The sequence below is a fragment of the Python bivittatus genome, unplaced genomic scaffold, assembly GCF_059951505.1.
Source record: "Python bivittatus isolate LINGU-HERP-01145 unplaced genomic scaffold, Pbiv_v1 ctg000970_np1212, whole genome shotgun sequence".
Taxonomy (NCBI): Eukaryota; Metazoa; Chordata; class Lepidosauria; order Squamata; family Pythonidae; genus Python; species Python bivittatus.
The window spans coordinates 3,878,153-3,894,246 of record NW_028277121.1 but is presented as its reverse complement, the minus strand read 5'-3'; the positions used below and the strand labels follow the sequence as shown (position 1 = coordinate 3,894,246).

At 49.7% G+C, this 16,094-nt stretch overlaps 1 protein-coding gene across 1 annotated transcript in view; it reads right to left on the bottom strand.

The window, feature by feature from the left end:
- Nucleotides 1-15,737, bottom strand: part of CPZ (carboxypeptidase Z) — a 31,828-nt gene extending 16,091 nt beyond the window's left edge. Inside the window, exons 1-2 of the mRNA XM_088131247.1 lie at nucleotides 15,090-15,737; nucleotides 8,656-9,030 (exon numbers count right to left, since the gene is read on the bottom strand). Of these exons, the coding sequence (XP_087987373.1) occupies nucleotides 8,656-9,030; nucleotides 15,090-15,258 (544 nt within the window). The 5' untranslated portion in view covers nucleotides 15,259-15,737. The remainder of the gene's footprint in view (nucleotides 1-8,655; nucleotides 9,031-15,089) is intronic.
- Between the last annotated feature and the right edge of the window lie 357 nt (nucleotides 15,738-16,094).

Here is a 16,094-nt window from a genome sequence, read left to right as displayed (position 1 = left end):
TATCAATACCCATTAGCTGTTGGTTTGATGCACTAGTATCCTCAAATTTATTTTTAAAATAAGCTATCCAATGTTCCGGTGTAATCTGGGCTTCTATCATTATTTTTATTTCTCTCTGGCCTTGGGAAACTAGTTCCCAGAATTTCGTATCGTTATTTTGCAAACATTACAGTCTTAGTTCTTGCCACTGTGTTTTATAATAGTCTTGTTTACTCCTCCTAACCAACGTTTGATATTTTCGGCGTTTATCCCTCACTGCCTCTACCCTATGTAAGTCTGGCTAATTCCTTTCTTTCACGTCTGCATTCATGATTAAACCACGAGATTCTGGTTTTATTCGTTTTCCCTTGCCATATTTTGCACACCAGTGGTTTAAGGTCGCCAGCCACTTCCTCATAAATGCTCTTTGCATTTCGGGTATATTGAATAATTGTAAGCCTCTGTTGTAACATTGTTGGACTATATAATGTTGATCTTACAACTTCGGCCAAGGGGAGCATCCACTTTAAACGTTTCTGATTTTGTATGGAACCGTCTATATTATGGTTCTCCACAGCTGCGTCACCTGGTCCTTGCTCATAAAACCTTCCTTGGAGTACCGGCGCTCGGCCCAAGCCGGGATTGGGCCACAGGATCCCACCTAAGGACAGGGTCCCTCTGCAAGCTGGATGGTACCACAGGAGGAAAAAAATCAAACCCCCTCCCCGACAGATGCCATCCAGTTCCCAGGAAAGTTCTGATTACTGCAATGTGTTCAGTGAGTGCAGCTGGTACAAAACAAGATCGCTTGGCAGAAGTGCAGGGATCGGCAGAGAGTTGCATTGAAACTTCCCCAATTTTTTACTCGGCCTGGCTGGACTCCTTAAAGTCCTAAACGGCTTAGGGCTGGTTACTATAGGACTGCTCCTCCCTTTCTGAGCCTGCCTGGCCCTTTGGAGATGCCCATCCTGTCTTATTCGTGGATACGCTCAGCACAGTCCACCTTCCCCACCTGGTGAGTGCCGAAGGCAGAGGCCTCCCTTCTGGAATCCCCTCTCTCTCCCCACGCTTGCTTGGCATTCCGACACGCTGGAAAGAGGCATTTCGTCTCCAAGACATTGAATGGCTTGATCTTTCGAAATCTGTGGGTATCTGCCTTACAGAAGCCTCCCCCTCCCTGTTCATGGGCAGCCTGGGATTGGAGGTGCCCCCAGCTGGCACCTTCTCCAAAGGGCTGGCCCAGGCCTGCCCCTGGCCAGGAGAAGCAGGCAGAGGGATAGATTCCATCAAGGGGGAAGAGCAAGCCAAGCTCCCTGAACGCCACGGCGTAGGCTGGACAGGTTGGCAGGGCAGAGGCTTCCCAGTCTTGATGTAAATCTTCTCCACCATGTCTGTCTATGAACAATACAGAACCATCTTGGAAATGGAATGCATGGTTTTGTCAAACCCATGATGGTTATGTTGAGCACGTCTTGAATAACAGCTCTTAAGGTCTCAAAGGACAGTTACAGCAGCAATAGCGGAGGGCAAGGTCTCTTTGCTGGGGCCCGAAGACAAAAGCAGTAAGCATCGATCCAATTACCGGGAGGCTTTCAGAAAACCCCAAATCTGAATACAAATCTTTGTTTCAGCCTGCAGGCAGAATTCAAACTGCCCAGGCCCAGCAATGTTATGCAGCCTTTGGCCACCTCCAATGTCTAGGCTAGGGATCCTGTTCTGACCCCATGAGATAAGGATATCAAATCTCAGTAGTCCGGCAGTATCAAACTCCTATCATTCCCACATTTTCTGACAGTGTAAAGTAAGTTTGCTGTTTCTGAGCAAGTAAAAGCAAAAGGGACAGAACAACAGAAATGCACATGAAGAGGCTTTCAGGTCAAAGCAGATCCTGGTTGCAAAGAGAGCAGAGATGATGCCAAAACTGGCCGGTCATAAGGAAGAAAAGGATACTGAGAAATAAGAGAATGCTGGAACTAGAAGTACACAACCTGAGGTTTGGGTGGCATGTTTTTTTATGGTATGATAAAGTCAAAAGTTAATGTAGATTTCAAAAATCATTATGTTAGGGGTGCCATATTAAGAATATGGAATAAATACAGACTCAGGCTGTATCTGAAAATACTTCTATTGGCATCAGCACAAGAAGTTGTTTATAGAAAAGAGACAGTGGACAAAGAGAAATGGCTAACAAATCAAGATTTGTTTCTCCATGAAAATGGAGAATTTAAGATGAAATTGAGAGAACAATTGACTGTGCAGGGATTTAGTTTTCAATGGTTTTCAGATGTACAATTAAGAAAAAGATTTAATAAAGATAAAAAACTCCAGGTATAGAATGTCATAAAACAGAATTTGAAAATGAATTACATACAAATGATGAACATGTGATTGCTAAAATGTATAAACTTTTGTTTAGATTTGAAATGGAAGAAGAACAAAGAACATATGATAAAATGGGCTAAGAACTGTTGTTATAAAAGGCTTTTGGGGGAGTATGGTGAACTGAAGAAGGCTCTGAGAAAGTGGAGCCAACAACTGCAGCAAAGACCAAGGAACCAGTGAGTAGACCGGTTCCTAGGAATCTCTCCAGATAAGGAGAGGATAGGAGATTGCCCACATGCACTCTGGATGACTGCTCCTTACAAGGAGACCGCAGGAGAGTGGTTTTCCACAGGAAATTGCTTGTTAACTACTTCTAAGCTATTAGAGACCTTCAGACCAACAAGTCTGAAAACACCAGGTGAGTCTGCCTTCAATCCTGAATGAAAGAAAAATTTAATCATAAATTTAAGAATGTGAAGAATCTGAAATAAACAGCAAAAAGCTAAATATTTTTGATCTTAGAAAGTTATAATGGACTACGGGTCCAGATAAATTGGAATATTGAAATTTTACAATAAGAGTAAATGATAATTTACTCTAAGAATAAATTAGTTTTGGAACTAATCATAAAGAACAAACAGCTTTTTGTGGGAAACAGATTCTGTTTTGGGTTTTACAAGACACAGCAAGGATAAGCAATTTCATGATTTCAAAAACTGGATGCTTTTTAGATAGAGGAAAAAAAATACAAGCCTGCAAAATGATGCAAAATGTTCTAGCAATGAAAATACTGAAGGAGACTTTTGAAGAAGGGAGTCAGAAACTAGGAGCTGCAATATCAACAATGTCAGTAATGATGTCTGCTTCTATGGATAGACCATGTCCAAAAGATGTTATTGAAGAAATGGCAGATGTGGAACAAAGTTTAGCTGACAAGATAGAGATGGTATCGAAAGCTGATTTACAACTGGCAGGCCAAGAGAATGACTTAGAAAAGGATGTTTTACTGGATCTACAAAGGAAACTGGCTGAGGCTTTAAAATTTAAAAGGAAAATACAAATGACAAACCACGAGGGTGATCTGTATAATTTTTTCCTCCTGGATTTACAAAAGAGGCTTGTTAAAGTCTTGAAGAACTCTGTATGATGAGACAAAAAAGAAATGAAGAGAAATCAAATTCTACATCTGAATGAATTAAAGATTAAGACTGCTAGAAGTAAAAGGAAGGAATATAAAGGTGGTTTATTTGATCAAGGTCAAAACAAGGTACAGTGGAACCTCGGTTTACGAACTTAATTCGTTCCGTGACTCTGGTCGCACCCCAAATTGGTCGCAACCCGAAGGAAATTTCCCCATAAGGTTTAATGTAATTACCGTTAATCTGTTCTGGCGTGGAGGACAGGGAGGCGGCTATTATTGGAGGGAAAGTCCCCCTCCCTACGACCACGTGTCAGGGGCAGAAAATGGCCACGGACCACTTGTCAGGGGAGGAAAATGGCCACGGACCACGTGTCAGGGGCGGAAAATGGCCGCGGACCATGTGTCAGGGACGGAAAAATGGCCGCGGACCACGTGTCAGGGGCGGAAAAATGGCCACGGACCGTGTCACGGGAGGGAAAATGGCCGCATATCCTGCTCGTACCCTGAGGTGGAGTTCGCAAACCGAGGTAAATTTTTGCGGCCGGAGCTGGTCGTAACCCGAAAAGTTCGTTAACAGAGGCGTTTGTAACCCGAGGTACCACTGTATGTTGTTACCTCTGGCAGTCCTTTATGGACTTTCTGCTGACACCAGGACTGAAAAGATGAAGTTTTATGGATTTGTTTATACATAAGAGATGGAATATGAGATGAAGAGATAAATGCTTGCAACTTTAGAGGAGGTGAAGAGTCACTAAATGTGATGGAATGGAATTATGAAGGCCAGACTCAGGGAGAAAAACATTTTCTTTCATCTCCTGAGGCGAGAGGGAGAGATAAGAGGATGAGACTGGCACCTCCCTGAGGAATTCACAATGTTGTGGCTGGCATTGCTTGGGAACTGGGGTTTCAGTCTGGGAAGAGTCTTGCTGGAGGTTGTAGCTAATAAACATAGCTGGACTGAATCTACAGTCTCTTGGAGTTCCTTGGGCTGGGCCTGACACTAAATTTGTTTAAACTTGTTATTGTGAAAGTTGGTAGTCACTTCTTTTTATTTTTCTTTTCTCTTACTTTATTATATTCTTACCTTTTCTTCTCTTTTTTCCTTTTTCTTGCACTTTTTACTTCTTTTTATTCTCTTTTAAGTTTAATTTGTATTAGATTTTACTGTTATAATCAAAATTCTTAATCATATATATATATATATGTGTGTGTGTATATATATGTGTGTGTGTATGTGTATATATATATACACATATATATATGAATGAACATTGGTTATAACATTCATATGGATCAATGGGAAAGGATGTGGTTAAAGGTTGGAACTTCACATTGTCCTACAATTTAAAAGAGAACGTTTATAAAATGATGTATCGTTGGTATACTGTATGACACCAGAGAAATTGTCTAAGGTGTATAAAGGTACTTCTAATTACTGTTGGAAATGTGAAAAGCACAAAGGGACATTTCATCATACATGGTGCACATGTGAAAAAGTGAAAAAGTACTGGACACAAATGCATAAGGTGATGCAATGAATTTTAAAAACTAATATTCAGATGAAACCAGATTTGTTTTTATTAGGACTTATGGATATACAATTAGAATTACAATTATAGAATTAGAACCAATCATGGACGATTGCTTTTATAGATGGTGATTGCAGCAAGGCTACTAGACGCACTAAGATGGAAAAATACAGAAGTGCCCGCAATGGAGGAGTGGATTGTGAAGATGGCAGAATTTGCGGAGATGGCAGAATTGACCTTTTGATTAGGGACAAAACAATGCGTCCTTTCATAAAAGACCGGAAACCTTTTATGGACTTTTTGCTGAAAATGGATGAAAATGTACTGGCGATTTCTGGGTTTGCTGATTAAAAGGGGTTGAACAGGGGAACTGTGTAAAGGGGAGAAATTATAAATGTTTGTAACTGCTATAAAGAAGATCAGAAGCTGCTTCTTTACCTTTTCTTTTCTCTTTCCCTCTCTTCCTTTTTCTTTCTCTTTCTAGCCCTTCTTTTATCTTGTTTCTTTTCCTACTTTTCTTTAATACATTTGTTCTTGTTTATCTTTCAATCATGTAAAAACTTTCAATAAAAATTATATTTTACAAAGGGAAGAAATGATAAAGTAAAAGGCTGAGGTAGACTGTAGTTGATCCCGAGGGATCACATCCCAATAACGGAGGATCTCAGGATGATTCATCCAAGTGGGGGACTTGGGGTTGCATCAAGATTGGCCAAGTGCCAGAGGGCTTCGGGATGTGCGTGGGGCGAGGGCAGCAGTTACAGCCATTGCTGAGAATGGGCAACTATGCGAAGCAATATAGAGAATGGCTACGGTTGGGGGGGAAGAACCCTAAACTCACAGCATAGCAGGTGGTGCGGCTTACCCCTTGAACATCAAGTGTGGAATGAATGAGGAAACGTTATTCGTTTCCATTTTTTAATACAGGAAGAGGGCACTTCAACAGCATCGAGGAAGGAGCATCCAAAAAAATCTGAATTTACTTGTAAGAGATGCCTAGAATGCTTCTCCTAGCAGAAGGAGCTCCCGTGCCAAGCCTCAGATGGCCATTTGGAGTGTTTTGCCCTCAGAAGAAGATGCACGTGTCTTCCGAGAGCTGCTGTCCTGAATTCAGGGGTCTTTCGAGTTCGGGACCGACCTGTGGTTTTCTAGACTGAGATGGGCCACTGTCTTTTGAGCTGTCGGCAGTTCTGTCTGAGCTGGGGTGGGGGGAAGAGGCTGAGCAGCAGCCCCTCACTACAGACGCGGTCCCTCTCACTCAACCCCACCTGTCTCACAGAGTCGTGGTGGCAAAAACTGCCAGGTGGGACTCGGGAGCAGTATGCGTGCCACCTTGAGCTCCTGGGATGCTCTGTGGGAATGATCTTGGGAGGCAGGAGGAAGAGCCGCAGCCAGGGCAACGGTCAGACAGGAGATATCTCAGCAGGATGGGGGCCTGGGAAGCGTCTCAGCATCTCATCTCCCTCGTCCTCTGGAACGTAAAGGCAGGGGAGGGGGAGGCGCTTTCAGACGTGCAAGATTCTGTTACTGTAGCCTTACAATAAAGGTAGCGTTAGTACCATGGCTTTGGTTTCCTGGTCTAGACTACCTTAAAGGGCTGGCATCTCCTGAAAGAAAGGCAGGATAGAAATTGAAGCAGTAAATAAACATAAAATAAATAATCAAGGCCAGAGTTCAATATCCGAAGATCTCTTCCTTCCAAGAAACCATTTCCTATTCCAAAATTTCCCCAGTGATCCAGAAGCCTACCATCGTTGACAATACTGAAGCTTCCCAGAGGTTAAGGAGAAGCCGTTGCCCTCTCAATCTTTTTACCCACCACAGAAGGCTGGAAGTAGCCTGTAAGTGCTACTGTAAGTGATGAAGATCAAGTGAACAAATGATGAAACAGACAGGCTCAATTGTCTATCTAGGTCTCTGGTGCCATGAATTGAAACACTCTAACAATATAAAATAGATTACAGGCAGTCCTCGGGTTATGACGACAATTGGGACCAGAATTTCCATCGCTAAGTCATGTGGTCATAAACTGCAATGTCACATGACTGCATCGCTTAGTGATGGCAATCCTGGCAGTCCCCATTGCCATCATTAAGCAAGGACCATGTGGGTTGTTAAGCAAGGACTTCACGTGATTGCGATGTGGGAAGAGGTGCTGAAACCATGTCCTAGGGAAGCAGGCCAGCAGGCAAGAGCTACAGCAGGGTGGGTGCCAAGGGTGGGTGAGTGCTGTGGGTGGGTGCTACAGAGTGGGAATCTAGGGAAGGTCCAAGATTTCCAAGAACCCAAAAGATGACACTGTTTTACTCAACAGGCCTGGAGCAGGTTGACCCTGACAGATCTTACCAGATGGGCAGAAACAACCAGAGAAGACAGTCCCTTAGTTATCCAGGGCCCAAGCCATAAAGGATTTTATACATGACAACCAGCCCTTGAACTGAATTGAATGGTAGCCAATGCAGCTGTAAAAGAGAAGTGTTAAATGAAGTATGCCCATGAAATATGCCCACTGTCTTCTGGATCAGCTGCAGCTTCTGCAATGGAAGCTCCATGTAGAACACATTGCAATAGTCCAAACAGAAGATAATTGAGGCATGAGGACCACGAGAAGAACTTCCCAGTCCAGCAAAGGTCATAACTGATGGAGCAGATAGTATCTGCAAATCTGCCAGTTGCTCATCCAGCAAGGATCAAGGAGAGTTTAAGAGGAACCCCCAAATTGTGCACATGTTCTGCATGGAAAAGTGCAATCCCATCAAGAACTAAAGCTGGAAAATCCCTGAAAATTGAAAGTTCTTGAATCCAAAGCCACTTGGTTTTGCTAGGTTCGAGCCTGGGCCTCTCTCTCCCCATCCAGACTCCAACAGCCTCTAGGTTCCTCAGTAGCATTGCCTGTTCAACCCAGGGTCAAGATATACAATGTATGTCATCTGCATACTGATCCCATGCCAGCAGATGACCCTACCTAGCAGCCTCATGTAAATGTTATAGGAGTGGAAGAGTGTTAAGCCCCAGGGAATCCCTCAAAAGAAGAGCCTTGCGCTCATCCTGCCTCCCATCTCTTCCTGATCTTTTTCTAAAATGCTTCTGGTCCTATTAAGTAGGACCTGGTTCACTGCTTTCTTATAAGGAGAGAAAATGTGGGAGAGGGCAGGTTGAGGCGTGCTCTTCTGTGATCTTTTGGACACTGCAATCCATTGGGATTTAGCTAATCAAACTAAAGGAGCTCTCCTTCCTTTGTCTCTCACTAGACATCAGCTATTCCATCACAGAACTGGTTTACAATGGTCTGCTGAGCTGACGCTAATTCAAGATGAATTATTTTTGAGTCAAATGAGTCAATTTGTATACGGATCACCAGCTTAATAACTGATTGGGTGACTAACTTCTCAGATTTCCCTCTTAGAGGGTTAGGGTTGGGCTAAACTAATAATCAGTCAATTTGTATACGGATCACCAGCTTAATAATTGATTGGGTGACTAACTTCTCAGATTTCCCTCTTAGAGGGTTAGGGTTGGCAAATCAGTTGACCATCTTAGGATTCAACTCAACTCAAGTCAAGTTCAAGTCAACTCCTTAGATTCAAGGATTCAAACTAAGTCTGGCATCTAGTCAAAATCACTTTTTGGAGAAATTGCATTAAGTCTTTCAAGCATGCAGACCTACCTGGCCTGGCATCTTACCTCGCAGTTTTTCTAACGGATCAAAGCATCCTTCCACTTCATCCACAAAAAAGCGATCGCAGTCTAAGAAATACGGCCAAGCCATGTCAATTGCATCAAAGGCTGGAAGGCAATTTTTTCTCAGGGTTTCACAGACCCTTCGACAAGGCTTAATGACGGTGCCATTTTCACACTTTGGGGCCATAATGGAGCAACTCAAGAGTCGCAGATCAGGATTACATTCTCCCTGCAGCAAGTTGTGGAGCACGCTCACCAAGATGTATTCAGAACTGTATTCAATCACTCCTCGGGTTTTCTGGTCCAGTAAATTAGGATAAATTGTTTTAGAATAAGATACATCATTGCAAGAACCCAAGCTGATGTCCACACAGTTTGCTGTAAGAAATGAAAAGTTAAGTTATTAATAATCAATCAAAAACTACCTGGAAGTAGACAAAGACTAATGGCATAGCATATTAATATATTTTCAATGGTCTGCCAGATGCCAGTGTGTCCAGAGGAGTGTGTTTGGGGAGTTCTTATTGATGAGAAACTTTCTTTAAAGCCTTTAATCGATAAAACCACCAGGTCTGGAGAACTGTCCATATCATACAACCAAGATGGCTCACATCCTACTTGTGTCTGGCCTGGACTATGGCAGTCACCTGTGGACAGGCTCTGCACTCCACCCTCTGGCCAGAGTAATTCCCCAGGGTTTACAGGAAGCCAATCCAAGAGCCCCAGATCACTGACTGAGCAGGAAAGGAGGAGGAGGAGCAAGTTGGCTGTGGCTGGGTTTGTGGTGAAAGACTGCCCACCTGGCACTTTCCTTGGCATCCCTACGTAAGCAATTCCACCCCAGCCTGAAGACAAGACCTTCTACTGTGAGTCAATTTCCTTTAGTGGCAGACACGGACTGCATGTTGCCGCCGCAGTGTTCGGTTTCCTCTTATTGATCCCCTGTTGCTAGATTTCATTAAAACACAGACAGTGGAGGCTGACGCACCCCTTCCTCCCCTTAAGGGACCAGTGCTCCCAGGTCCTAATAAATTATTTCTGATCCCCACACTTTCCACTAGGAGTAGAGACTGTGGATGGGAGACTCTTCTCATCTGGGCCAGTAACAAAGAGCATCTTCCACCCTGTGGATCCCCAGGAGCGAGCATAACTCTAGCCGTGCCATTCCCATCCGTATTAGGACTTCCAGGCTGTTGGCTTATGATCCTGGAGGAGCTGAATTTCAGGGAGCTTCGCTGGGACAAACCACAGATCTCTGCCCCCCTCTAGTGGAAAAGGCTTCCTCAGCAACCACCGGGGGTCAGAAGTGAATTTGCCAAGTTCGAGGCGATGGGAGTGGAAAACAGCAGACCCCGTGGCTCCACGCTGGCCTCTGGGCTCATCCCAGGTACGTGGATTCCTTCAGAGCCAGGATCTGCAAGGGGGTTCACGCTGCGTTCAACATCATTGGCTGCCCTGATGCTTGTTTTTAAGAAGTCAGGACAATTGTGTCGGTGTAAGGACGACTGGGCCCTTATTTATTTATTTATTTATTTAGTTAGATATCAAATTTGTCACAGCCATCTTGTTGAAACAACTCTGGGCGGTTTATAGAACAATTAAAATCAGTTAAAATTACAATATCCACCAGAATCGTTCCGCAAACAGGACAGCCACTGCTCCTGAGCTCTGATCTGCCCCCGAGCGAGACCTGAGAGAGCGAGAGGGCCTGGGGGGCACCCAGGAGACGAATGGAAGTTCAGTTTCCAATCCTGGTACCACCATTTCTAACATACTGTACTGATTTCACCCCAAGCAGCCCTCCTGGTGACAGACGAGCATTTCATGAATGAGATTTGTTAGATCGTTTCTCAATTATTTACTTAGAAGACATTCGAATTCATTCCACCAATTCACGTAAAGATTGTACTACAATAGTTTTCCGAATACTGGTTGTACGCCAAGTTAGAATAACATGCATTTGATTTGCCTGTGGTGCAGTTCTTGGTTCATCACACTTCTCCATCTGGAATTGTGACCGGTACACAATTCAGGTGGAGGCTGTGCCCTCCTGGTACTACCACAGAGTGCAAAAAAAAATAATAAAAAATTACAGTGGGTTTTTATTCCTTTGTTTACCTAAAAAAAACACTCTTAGTAGACCTAGTGCAGGTTAAAACAGTATTTCTATGAGGTAAGAAACCTGAGAGCCTTTTCAGAAAATGAAAAAATTATTCACACCCTTCTGTGTTACTGCAACCTATGATGGCGGATGGTGCTTTACACACTCCAAGTAAGCACCCTGTACAGAGTTAAGAGTTTCACAACACCACAGAGAATGGCTTTAAGATGTGGAAACTTAATCTGAAAGAGATGAGATATCCAGGACACCCGAAACACATTTATACCAATACCTCGCAGACACCAAGAAATTAAAATCAGTCAGTATGTCTGACTTCAATTAAAACACTTCTTGTTTTTCACTTGGCTTAATTCTGCACTTCCTTCTCTTCCTATGATGGGGCTCTGCCGTGAAAACCTGAGCATGCAACGGACCACGAAGACCCCACAAACTCCCCAGAGCTGTGACTTGAAAACTCTGCGACTAAAGTGGGAGTGGGGGGACTGGCAGACAGAACGTGGGTGCCCTGGCAGCAAGTTCAGTTGCTCAGGCCAGACTAAAGGAATTGGCGAGGAGTCCTTGTCCACACCGTTTGCCAGCATGGGCTTCTTTCGTCTGGGACACATCTCTGTGCCAATCAGAACCATGGGGACTACGGAGGTTATGCCCTTGCCGTGATAACTAGACTACCGTCAGCTCAGATGATTTGAAATTCTGTCTTCTGGCTTGGGACCCTTGGCGACCAAGTCAGAAATCTGTCCTGCTATTCCCAATGGCCAAGGCGATAAGGAAGCCTGTGGCCTTCCCGGGCCCCTGCCCAGGACAGTTGCCCTTTGAAGAAGGGTCTTCACAGTCTGCCAGGGAAACCCCCAGCTCTCGCGTGGGTGGTTCTGGACTCTTCTCTAGGACCGACTGCCTCCATTCCTTCCGTTTGGTCCTGGAGATGGCCAAAGAGAGAGGCTTCCCTCTTCCACAGGTTCAGATGCTGAGGATGTCCTGGGATGTCCACCTCTATGGACGTTGAGTGTGAATGGCATCCACAGATGATCTTGGCATCTATCCAGCATCTTCTATCAAGGCAACATTTATGTCCAGAATGGGTGACCTGCGGCCAACATAAGATGCCCCAGGCCTCCCATGAGTAGTTCTCCCTGCTCCTAAAATTTGGCCACAAAATGGCCGGTACTTTGCAATATGATTCATGGTCCCCACCCCCCACCCAGTGAACAGCAGAAACGGACGTATTTTGCCTGGCAAGGGTGGACTCAGCTTCTGCCTGTCCTTTCAACTACAGTCCCCTCAACACTCCGAAAAAGCACCCTCACAGCCAACACGCATTGGCAAAACAGGGAATCTCTTTCGCAGATATTGACTGCTCCATCCCTTGTTCTCTTTAAGTGAGCGGCTCCATCCAGTCTGCGAAGGGCTGGCAATTCCCTTTTGCCTTTTTCCTCTTCCGGGGAAGACTGCTGCTCCACGGCCACGAAGCTGCCTGCCCCAGGAGACGAGACCCCCCAAGAGAAAGAGCAGCAGGAGGCCCACGTGGCCCTCGCAGGAGCCGCTGGGCACCGGTGGCTTTTCAGCAGGGGCAACTGCCTCCCAACAGGAGCTGGAAGCCAGATCTCGCCATTATTACCCCTGCCGGCAAATGCAGTGAGATTAATACCGGGAGGAATCCATGCCCCACATAAATAAAACGGGCAGAAGGAGGGCCTTCCCTCTGGTGGTCCTTCCTGAAAGAGCGGGCTCCGCATGTGAGCCAAACTCTCCCACTGAGCAAGGGCAGACGAGGTGGGCAAAGGAAACTGACCATCCCCAGCTGGAAGTGACCAGGCGGCAGTCCAGGGAAAGTCCCACTTCTGCCTGTCCCTCCCTTGCTGCCGGGCTATCTGGGGGGGGGCAAGCGCTCACCTCAAGGATTTTTAAAGGCTCCTGCAGCCTCAGCTGCCCGTACCATGGAGGGCACGTCAGGCAACGGGGATGTTTTGTAACGGGAGGCGGGTCTCAGAGGAGTTGGAAGTACTTTCTCTAGACCAACGATCAGAGGGACCAGCACTCTGGAGGGGAGAAACAAGGTGGGGCCAGAACCCCAGGGCAAAACCCTCCCTCGGTGGTGGCTCCTTTCATGTATTAGCCATGAGAGCAGCAGTTGTCAGGAGGCACTTTGGCCCTCAGGACCCTCCCAGGCAGCTTCTCAGACCTGGGCCTGGCGCAGGCCCCACAGCCAAGCCCTCTTCCACCCAGGAACGAGGCCCACCAGGGCCAAGTTAAGGGGAGAGGGCAGCAGGTCCCCTGGCTCTTTCCTCCCCCCACGGGCCGGAGGCCGTTCAACTGATGCTTCCAACGCTGAGTCTACCCCATCAAGGGGGTGCTGGGCAAAGCAGGAGGGAGGGAGGGAGGGAGTGCTTTCCCGTGCTCCTTGCACAGCCCCCTCCATAGAGGCTACTTCTCATTTGGGCTCTTCCGAAAGAGCAGAGCAGCCCTTTTCTAGCGCAGATGGCCCCTTTGGCCTTGTACCTTTTGCCCAAGTCTGGGTGCGTTTGAGGGGAGGGGGGGTCCCAATCCTGCTGTCCAGTCCTGTTCTATCTTTGGCCAAACTGAAAGTGGTCTTACTTGTAGTGCTGCAGAATCTACTTCACAGACAGGAATAAAACTGAACAAAAAGACTACATGAATTCTGGGAAAAGGCAGGGTATAAATTACAGGATGAACAATACTGGGGGACGTCACGCTGAGGCCACCCGCATGAAACGGGCTCCTGTTGCTATGATCTTTGAGGAGTCATGGAAGATGAATGCAGTGCCAGAGCAGAGGGTCCGAGAAGGGCAGATACTCTCCTATCTTCAGGAAGGGGGAAAGCGGACCTGTGTGACTCCAGACCTGTCAAGTTGACATAAATGGCTCCTGTTTTAGACAAGAGATATTCCTCAGGACTACGAAAGCACAAACTTGTAGGGTTAAAGTTCTTCTAGCAACAGAACGTAGGCACTACGGAAGACAGTTCTCATCAGTCCACCTTTTGCAGCGGAGGTCCTGGCGGCCCTGGCGCTCCCAGCACCCTCAGGCGGCTGGGCTCCGGTCGCTCATGGCTCGGGACCAGCCTTGGAGCTGCACTGTGTCCTGAGATGGCTGGAACGGCGCTACTGGGGGTCCCCTCCTTTCACCCCCCTTTAAAGATTCGAAGCGCAACTGCTGCTCGCACCCATCGTGCACTCCCTCTGTCCTGGCGAGAAGGGCACCTCCCCTCTCCTCCTGCCATCAGCTGATCTGCTGACCTATGAGAGTCAGGGTGGCCCCTTGGGTGGGCATCCTCAGGCTCACTCCGAAGACCCCCTCAAAGCCGCCCCGCTATGAGCCAGTTGCTCCAGAGCCGCAGGCCCCTTCCCTAGGCGCCGGGGGTCTTTGGAGGCCCTCCTCTGCCTGGCTGGGCGCTGGAGGATCTTCTCCTTCTGTTGGGGCCATGTTCAGGGAGCCTTTAATTCGCCCTGGCCTTAAGCTCCTTCCACTCTACTGCGCTGATCCTTCAGGGCGGTTTAATGGTTCCGGAACTGTAGCTCGCTTCTCGATGGGGCTCCCGAGAACTCCTGCGAGAGGCAGCCTGGAAACAGCGGAGGCAGCGAATCTTCCCGGGCGACGGCTGCGGTCGCCCCCTCCCCCTCCCCTCCCCTCCCCTCCCCCGTCTGATTCCCCCGAGCGCGGAGCCTCCTCGCCCCCCGGGGCTGAATCTCGCGGCTGCTCGCCTGGCCGGCGCTGCCCGGCGGAGCCCTCCGCCCGCTCCCCAGAGCAGGTGCGGACCCACCGCCGGCGGCCCGAGCAGACCCGCCTGGGCATCCCCGCGCGCGGGCGCGGGCGCCTCGCCGCTCTTCCGCAGGGCCGCCGGAGGGTCCGCCCGGCCCGCCCGCCCGGCTGGAGGGGACGCGCGCGGGGGGCGCTCGGGAGCCTCCGGGATCGCGCGCCCTCCCGGAACTCCTGCCCGCCTCCCCTCGCGAAGAGCGGCGGCAGGAAGTCGGGAGCGGGGAGTCCGCTCGGCGGCCCCCCGCGACCTCCCACGGCCCCGCTCCGGCGCGGCGTCCTCCGCGCGGCTGCGAGCGTGGGGATCCCCGCCCGCCCCCAGCGCCGGCCGGACCGCTTCCTCCCCCCAGACTCGGGAAGAGGCGCCCAACGCCGGGCAGGGTCCGACCGCGAAGTTGGGGTCGGGAGCCGCCGCCGCCACCGCCTCTTCCCGCGGAGCCCCCGCCCCGAGCCGGGCGCCCGGCGTGACTGGGGGCCTGAAGCACCCCCGCCGCCCAGCCTCGGGACTGCCCCGCGCCTCCCCCCCGCCGCCGCTGTTCCCTACCCGGGGGAGCCGGTTCGCCGAGCGTCGCCGCGGGCGCCAGGATGCCGACGGCCACGAGGGCAGCCGCCAGCCACGAGGGCAGCCGCCGCCGCCGCTGCTGCTGCCGCCGCCGCCCCACGCCGGCCGGGGCCTCTCCCCGCCGCGGGCAGCGCGCGCAGTGATGTGGCATCCCCTCGGCCGGCCCGGCGGAGGCTCCACGTTGAGCCAGGCGCTGGGGCTCTGGCCGCTGCCAGGAGCGAGGCTGGGCTGCCCGAAGTGCGTGCCCGCCTCTTCGGGGATATACGGCCGGGTCGGGTTTCAGCGGCTGCCGGGCTCCTGGGGGGAAGCCGGCGCGCGCGGGGCCGGGGCGAGGGCGGCCCCCTTTCGCCGCCGCCGCCGCCGTGGGGCCGCCGGGCTCCGCGACTCGTGCTCGCCCCGGCGAAGCCTGGCGCTCCCGCCGGCCACTCCGCAGCAGGCGCAGCCGGAGCCTGGCGCCCTGGGTGGCTTTCCGGCCTTCGCGGGTTTCAAGGAGCGCCCTGGAAAGGGGCAGGTCCTTCTGGCCCGATCGCAGCTGACTCGGTCCCGGCCCCGAGGAGCGCGGCGGACTGAAAAGTCCCGGGAAGAGCGCAGCGCCAGGAGGGTGGGCAGCGAGGATCACAAGATCAAATATGGCCACTGGTGACAAAGTTGATGCCGCCCCTGTGAGACGCAGCCTGTGCGGTGGGCTGGGCAAGGCAAGGCAAGACCAGACCGGGACCCCCGACGTGGGGTGCAGACGGCCCACCCTGCCTGGGCCGGCCAAGCGGTCGCTCTGGTCGCAGGACCGCGATGCCCACAGAAAGGAGGCCCGCTGCACTCCGGGTAAGGAGAGGAGCACAGCCGCCCGCAGCTCCACGAAGGGCCAAGGACAAAACAACCTCTCTAGCTAGAGAGGAAGAGTGGTGAGGACGCGACCGCCTCTCCCGCAAACCCCACTGCTCCAGGACAGGCGTCCAGGGCGGACGGGCTGAAGCCGCCCAGAACTCG